General features: G+C 42.0%; 1 protein-coding gene across 1 annotated transcript; it reads right to left on the bottom strand.

The window, feature by feature from the left end:
• Positions 1-7,116: 7,116 nt before the first annotated feature.
• Positions 7,117-8,008, bottom strand: LOC110498937 (glutamate receptor ionotropic, NMDA 2C-like). The gene is made up of 3 exons (XM_021575672.2): positions 7,794-8,008; positions 7,518-7,654; positions 7,117-7,322 (listed from the first exon to the last, which is right to left on the bottom strand). The coding sequence occupies exons 1-3, from the start codon at positions 7,996-7,998 to the stop codon at positions 7,167-7,169; spliced, it is 498 nt and encodes a 165-aa protein (XP_021431347.1). The 5' UTR covers positions 7,999-8,008; the 3' UTR covers positions 7,117-7,166.
• Positions 8,009-8,250: the final 242 nt, after the last annotated feature.

An 8,250-nucleotide genomic window follows, 5' to 3' on the forward strand; every position in this document is an offset into this window, starting at 1 on the left:
AGCTGTCAATTAGACCCTTTTAAAGAAGAGACAAGGGTTATCTATACTCTAATTACAGATAGAGCCAAATACTCACTCGCAGGCTATCAGCTATCCGCAAGTGTGAGATGGAGAGAGGTGGGGGGGTAGAGAAAGAAAGAGAGGGATAGAGGAAAAGAGATAGGAATGGAGCGAGAGAGTGGATAAGAGAGAGAGTGGTGGAGAGGAGAGGGAGAAACAGAGAGAGAAAAAAACGAGTGGAAGAGAGATGGAGAAAGAGGGGGGGGGGGGGTAGAACATGGAGAGCGTAATAGATGAGAGAGTGACAGGGGCAGAAGGGAGTCTCTACCTCCTAAAGGGTCTAATTAAGTGTTTAATAGAGTGGCAGAGCTCTGAGAGACCACTGGCTGACTGTGTCACACACACGCACGTGAGCACACAAGCGCACAGACAGACACACACACTCACCCGATGCCATCAGCCCAGCATAGTGTTTGCTACCTGCCATCACATCATCTGTCTCCGGGGATCTTACCTCGGAAGCGAGGTCATTCCCCAAACTATTTAATAAAATGTCATATTGCATTCTGTCTTTGTTATTCGTTCAGTTAAGCCTGTACTCGATTGAACTGAATTACTGACTTCTGTCAGTAGGCTACAGCTTCATATAGACACCAGATTATGACTGATTTATTTCCACTCAATCAATCCCTCTCTCTCAATAACGCCATCACGTCTTTGTGTTTGATGCATTTCTATCTAAAACATTGGCTCAACAACAGCCCAACCCCTGTTCAGGTATTTATTCATATTCCCACTATTTCACAGCATTGTCATTGTACTACTACAGTTATCTCTATTCCCAGCATTGTTGTCAGTAATATTCCTGTGCACATACATTTAAATTCCACTGTTAGCTCTGTTACTGTTATCCCAAATGGGAAGCCCACTGTGGTCAACTCGTCCAGTACTATTATTTAAAATACCATAACTATTGATACCCCCTCAGTTTTCAAATCATATAGAGGGCTTGGGGCTGTTACACATAAACGTGCAAAGCTTGATGTCAAAGATGGACCTTCTTGATGTCTGAGTATAGACACGAGCCCTGATATTCTGGTTCTCACGGAGACCTGGCTCGACATTTTCAGGTATTATATACTGAAAAGGGGGAGGGGTAGCTACTACACTACCGGTCAAAAGTTATAGAACATCTACTCATTCAAAGGTTATTTATTTTTACTATTTTCTACATTGTAGAAAAATAGTAGAGACATCAAAACTATGGAATAACACATGTGGAATCATGTAGTAACAAAAAAAGTGTTAACCAAATCAAAATATATTTTATATTTGAGATTCTTCAAAGTAGCCACCCTTTGCCTTGATGACAGCTTTGCACACTCTTGGCAGTCTCTCAACCAGCTTCACCTGGAATAATTTTCCAACAGTCTTGAAGGAGTTTCCACATATGCTGAGCACTTGTTGTCTGCTTTTCCTTTACTCTGCGGTCCAACTCATCCTAAACCATCTCAATTCGGTTGAGGTCGGATGATTGTGGAGGCCAGGTCATCTGATGTAGCACTCCACCACTCTCCTTCTTGGTCAAATAACCCTTACACAGCCTGGAGGTGTGTTTTGGGTCATTGTCCTGCTGTGAAAACATGATAGTCCCACTAAGCAGAATCCAGATGGGATGGCATATCACTGCAAAATACTGTGGTAGCCATGCTGGTTAAGTTTGACCAGCAAAGCACCGTCACACCTCCTCCTCCATGCTGAACGGTGGGAACCACACATGCAGAGATCATCCATTTACCTACTCTGCGTCAAAGACACTGAATCAAAAATTGCAACCAAAAATCTCAAATTTGGACTAATCAGACAGATTTCCACAGGTCTAATGTCCATTGCTCATGTTTCTTGGCCCAAGCAAGGCTCTTCTTCTTATTGGTGTCTTTTAGTAATGCTTTCATTACAGCAATTCGACCTGATTCACACAGTCTCCTCTGAACAGTTGATGTTGAGATGTGTCTGTTACTTGAACTCTGTGAAGCATTTATTTGGGCTGCAATTTGAGGCTGGTACAGTGCCTTGCGAAAGTATTCGGCCCCCTTGAACTTTTTCAGGCTTCAAACATAAAGATATGTATTTTTTTGTGAAGAATCAACAACAAGTGGGACACAATCATGAAGTGGAACGACATTTATTGGATATTTCAAACTTTTTTAACAAATCAAAAACTGAAAAATTGGGCGTGCAAAATTATTCAGCCCCCTTAAGTTAATACTATGTAGCGCCACCTTTTGCTGCGATTACAGCTGTAAGTCGCTTGGGGTATGTCTCTATCAGTTTTGCACATCGAGAGACTGAAATTTTTTCCCATTCCTCCTTGCAAAACAGCTCGAGCTCAGTGAGGTTGGATGGAGAGCATTTGTGAACAGCAGTTTTCAGTTCTTTCCACAGATTCTCGATTGGATTCAGGTCTGGACTTTGACTTGGCCATTCTAACACCTGGATATGTTTATTTTTGAACCATTCCATTGTAGATTTTGCTTTATGTTTTGGATCATTGTCTTGTTGGAAGACAAATCTCCGTCCCAGTCTCAGGTCTTTTGCAGACTCCATCAGGTTTTCTTCCAGAATGGTCTTGTATTTGGCTCCATCCATCTTCCCATCAATTTGAACCATCTTCCCTGTCCCTGCTGAAGAAAAGCAGGCCCAAACCATGATGCTGCCACCACCATGTTTGACAGTGGGGATGGTGTGTTCAGCTGTGTTGCTTTTACGCCAAACATAACGTTTTGCATTGTTGCCAAAAAGTTCAATTTTGGTTTCATCTGACCAGAGCACCTTCTTCCACATGTTTGGTGTGTCTCCCAGGTGGCTTGTGGCAAACTTTAAACAACACTTTTTATGGATATCTTTAAGAAATGGCTTTCTTCTTGCCACTCTTCCATAAAGGCCAGATTTGTGCAATATACGACTGATTGTTGTCCTATGGACAGAGTCTCCCACCTCAGCTGTAGATCTCTGCAGTTCATCCAGAGTGATCATGGGCCTCTTGGCTGCATCTCTGATCAGTCTTCTCCTTGTATGAGCTGAAAGTTTAGAGGGACGGCCAGGTCTTGGTAGATTTGCAGTGGTCTGATACTCCTTCCATTTCAATATTATCGCTTGCACAGTGCTCCTTGGGATGTTTAAAGCTTGGGAAATCTTTTTGTATCCAAATCCGGCTTTAAACTTCTTCACGACAGTATCTCGGACCTGCCTGGTGTGTTCCTTGTTTTTCATGATGCTCTCTGCGCTTTTAACGGACCTCTGAGACTATCACAGTGCAGGTGCATTTATACGGAGACTTGATTACACACAGGTGGATTGTATTTATCATCATTAGTCATTTAGGTCAACATTGGATCATTCAGAGATCCTCACTGAACTTCTGGAGAGAGTTTGCTGCACTGAAAGTAAAGGGGCTGAATAATTTTGCACGCCCAATTTTTCAGTTTTTGATTTGTTAAAAAAGTTTGAAATATCCAATAAATGTCGTTCCACTTCATGATTGTGTCCCACTTGTTGTTGATTCTTCACAAAAAAATACAGTTTTATATCTTTATGTTTGAAGCCTGAAATGTGGCAAAAGGTCGCAAAGTTCAAGGGGGCCGAATACTTTCGCAAGGCACTGTAAGTCCAATGATTATATCCTCTGCAGCAGAACTGACTCTGGGTCCTCCTTTCCTGTGGCGGTCCTCATGAGAGCAACTGCACTTGATGATTCTTTCAAAGTTCTTGACATTTTCCGGATTGACTGACCTTCATGTCTTAAAAAAATGATGGACTGTCATTTCTCTTTGTTTATTTGAGCTGTTCCTGCCATAATATGGACTTGGTCTTTTACCAAACAGGGCTATCTTCTGTATACCACCCCTACCTTGTCACAACACAACTGATTGTTTCAAGCGCAATTAGATGGAAAGAAATTCCACAAATGTACTTTTAACAAGGCACACCTGTTAATTGAAATGCATTCCAGGTGACTACCTAATGAAGCTGGTTGAGAGAATTCCAGGAGTGTGAAAAGCTGTCATGAAGGCAAAGGGTGGCTACTTTGAAGAATCTTGAACATATTTTGATTTGTTTAACACTTGTTTTGGTTACTACCTGATTCTATATGTGTTATTTCATAGTTTTGATGTCTTCACTATTATTCTACAATGAAGAAAATAGTAAAAAATAATGAAAAACCCTTGAATGAGTAGGTGAGTCCAAACTTTTGACTGGTGCTGTATGCGATATCAACACTTGTGGCAACATGTTCTCTAAGTGTCACGATCCCCAAAAGTTTGTGTTTTTGATCATAAATGTAGCCCTATGCCAAAATATGTATTTGTTTGTAACAGGGATCCACCCACTCTCTGCCTAAGCAAGTTCTGTCCGGCACTGGCATTATTACTGAAAATAAGAGAGATAAGTGATGCATTTAATCAGGGTAAGGTTTTCCTAAGCTAACATATGGAATCATTTTAAGATGGTCATACCATGGATCATTTATCTATTTTATTTAGAATTTTAAGATCCCTTTAGGTCTAAAAAATGTATATAAAAAAAAAAATCAGAAAATATTGAATTTGGCCTTTACTACTACAAGCCATAGAAACGTATTGAATAACACATTTATAAATGACAAAAAGACAGTCATCAAATAAATCATAAGGAATTAGGAAATATTTTGTTTTTTTACATCCCTTATATTTGTTGGCACAAAACTACCTCCATACTTCCATTCATTTGTATGAGTTACCTTCAGACGAGTCCTGTGACACTTGTGGGAGTCGTAGAGCAAAGAACACCATCGTGTTTGTGAGAGTCTCATTAGTTTGTAGGCCAAATTATTTGGACACTTCAGATGTTTTCGTGAGAAGACTGATTTTTGGGATGTCTCATGGTCTGACAAACACTGCTGTAGCTCGGCCACCTTCGACCACAGATGTGCCCTCATACCATCCTTCATCCCCCTCCTGTTCCCTATACCTATTCCCCAGGTCGTTGCTGTAAAATGAGAATGTGTTCTCAGTCAACTTACCTGGTAAAATAGGGTTAAATAAAAATAAAACAACCTAAACGGGTCGATTTTATGTCCTGTACTTTTTACTGTCTATATAAATATTGGTCTATCTGCAAAGAATTGTAACATACACCTGTATGCAGATAACACTGTTGTGTATGCTATTGCCCCCATGGTTGACCAGACTTTTTCAGAGCTGCAATCTGCCTTTGTTGATTTGCAGAAAGCATTTGCACAAACTTCCACCGTACTTTACTTCATTGTTAAAATACAGATATACGAGTCACCAGACCCGATCACAGGGATGACTTAAGACGTCCGCATGCTTCCCATCTGAAACCGTTCGGAACTGTTCCTGCATACATTAGGACATTTTGCGATGTTTTTCTTCGTTTTGGTCTTCGGCAAAGTGGTGACCCTTGTGACCTTAATAATTATCACTCTATTTCTAAACTTTCTTGCCTCGAAACACATTTGGAATTCTTGATTAATGCTCAGCTAAGACATTTCTTTACTTTAAAATCTATTCTAAATGTGCATCAGTCAGGCTTCAGACCCAGGGCAGAGCAACATCTCGGGAGCATCACTGATTTTAAACGATGTGGTAAATTGTTTGGATAGGAAGAAATACTGCGATGCTCTATTCATTGACTTGTCTACGCATTCGACCACTCTTTACTAATTCCCTGCTAAATCCGAACATCAGGCTAGTGTAACAGTATAACTTTAAACCGTCCCCTCGCCCATACCCGGGCGCGAACCAGGGACCCTCTGCACACATCAACAACAGTCACCCACGAAGCATCGTTACCCATCGCTCCACAAAATCCATGGCCCTTGCAGAGCAAGGGGAACCACTACTTCAAGGTCTCACCGATTGAAACGCTATTTAGCGCGCACCACCGCTAACTAGCTAGCTATTTCACATCCGTTACACTAGGCATGTGCACGTGAGTGAGAGAGGTATATATTCTTATTCCATCCCTTTACTTAGATTTGTGTGTACAGGTATTAGGTAGTTGTTGTGGAATTATTAGATTACTGTTAGATATTACTGCACTGTCGGAACTAGAAGCGCAAGCATTTTGCTACACTCGCAATAACATCTGCTAACCATGTGCATGTGACCAAGAAAATGTGATTTGATAGGGAGTATGTGTGTGTGTGTGTGTGTGTGTGTGTGTGTGTGCGCGCGCATCTGTATTGTATGTGTGTGAGTGCTACTGTCAGTACTATAAATACAGGTTGTTGATGACAGGTGTTGGTGCCTCACATCTCTTGGGTGAGGGGAGGGGGAGAGGAAAAGGGGAAGGAAGGAGTGATGAGACAGAGATGAGAGGGAGGAATAGTAGGTGAAAGTGGGAAGATGAGTTTGAAGTGGGCTGAGGGATGAGCTAGGGACAAGAGGAGGGACAAAGTGAAGATAAAGAAGAGAGGGTGAGGTTCGGTGGACACTGTGGTGATCAGGCTACAACAGAACCAGAAGTGATCTGATGATTGATAATCTCTCTACACTCTAAGCATCGAGCTCAATGTGTCTGTCTGAATGTATTTCTGTGAAACACTGTGCACATCATCATGGTATAATTTGTCTGTATAAGGATGAGTGATTGAGGTATAGATCCCTCTCAGTATTTCTCGTCTCAGATTTTCAGAATTATTTCCTGCTTGTTTCCTAGCAGAACAACTCTTTCCCAGCTATTATCTGATTAAGGTTGATGGAGATGAGGTAGAAGACATATTTCTATTTCTCATCCATGCCCTGTGTTGCATGTTTAGACAGAACACATACATTTATTTACATACTGGTGTTAAACAGCATATCTGTAGAGGTGTTGTGGTGTTGCATTGCTGTCTGTAGGTGTTTGAATTGGTACCCTGTACAGCAGATTATTGAATCTTATCCTACTGATGTTTTCTGTTCTACGAGATAATGAATTGCATCCACCTGGTGTCCCAGGTCTAAAACAGTCCCTGATTAGCGGGAATGACTGAAAAAAAAGCAGTGGAACTGACTTCAAGGTCCAGGGTTGAGTTTGAGGGATATACAGTATAGGTGATTTGTCTCACATTATGTGGTGTCTAGAGGAGTTTTAGTACTACATGATGTGTTATGCTAGGGTTATTTGTGATTTGTGTGGTAGCTTGAGTATATATACAGTATTATGTGTTGTCTTACCTTGTGAGGTATGACAACGGTAGATCCTCCACTGATGCCAACGATGGGCAGAGCTGTCTGAGTCGACAGGAAGTCTAGGATCTGAGCCACTTCTGCCACCTGCTTTTATTCAGTCCAGGAGATAGTCAAATAGATACACACAACATATAGATGATTTTTACCAAGGAATCTGGCATCTCATATCTATCCCGCTTTTTCAATATCCCCAAAGGACAGAGGTCAGTATCTGAGTTAACCTTCCGCCTTGTTTAACATGATTGATTGATTGATTGATTGATCCATCGATTGACTGACCTGAGGTCCAGCTCCTGATCCCACATCGTCCTCGAACACGACCCCATGCAGTTTCTCTGTCGCCATGGTTTCACAGAGACGTGTCAGCAGGGCACGAGGGTTGGTGTCGTTAACCAGAACAGTGACCGGGTTCACCTCTAAGAAGAAAATGACAAAAGCAGAAGAAGAAAGAATGTTGCACTCCAAAGTGAACATAGTATGTGCTTTAGTGCTTTTTTGCCCATAAGTATTCATGTCAAGAACATACAGTGGCAAAACTGGTTCACAGGTTCATACCTAGGGGAAGATCAGCGAAGTCCTCTCTGCTCAAATGACCCCTGACCTCATTCTGGTAAGCAGAGCCACAGAACACCACCGCCACGTTAATAGAGGGATGAGGGATGAGAGGGCGGGACAGGAGGGGAGGAAGGGAGGAGAGGAAGAGGAGGAAAAGAGGAGGATATCGCAGAGAAGAAGGTGGCTGTCCTGGAGGAGCAGCCATGTCAGCACCTTACTGCCTGGAGAGGAGTAAGAGGAGTAAAAATAGAAAGGGGGGTGAAGAGGAGAGAAAGAGATATGGAGAGGGGGAGGAGGTGAGGGTGGGACAGAGGGTTCAAAGAGAGGGAAAGAAATGGAGAGCAGTAGTCAGACATGCAAGCAGCTTTTGTCTGTGACAATTGATGTGTCGCTCCACGAAACTAGTCTCTTTTGCGTCCCTTTGATATTTTAAGTAGAAATTGTGCACCAGTATTGG

Source organism: Oncorhynchus mykiss, chromosome 20 (assembly GCF_013265735.2).
Source record: "Oncorhynchus mykiss isolate Arlee chromosome 20, USDA_OmykA_1.1, whole genome shotgun sequence".
Classification (NCBI taxonomy): Eukaryota; Metazoa; Chordata; class Actinopteri; order Salmoniformes; family Salmonidae; genus Oncorhynchus; species Oncorhynchus mykiss.

What these genes read in the sequence shown, in the direction of transcription:
- LOC110498937 (XM_021575672.2), bottom strand. Translation starts at nt 7,998, where the DNA reads ATGGCTGCTCCTCCAGGACAGCCACCTTCTTCTCTGCGATATCCTCCT. An exon ending in CTTCGCTGATCTTCCCCTAG is followed by an intron (nt 7,655 to 7,793) that starts GTATGAACCTGT and finishes TTTTCTTCTTAG; the next exon opens with AGGTGAACCCGGTCACTGTT. An exon ending in GATCAGGAGCTGGACCTCAG is followed by an intron (nt 7,323 to 7,517) that starts GTCAGTCAATCG and finishes GAATAAAAGCAG; the next exon opens with GTGGCAGAAGTGGCTCAGAT.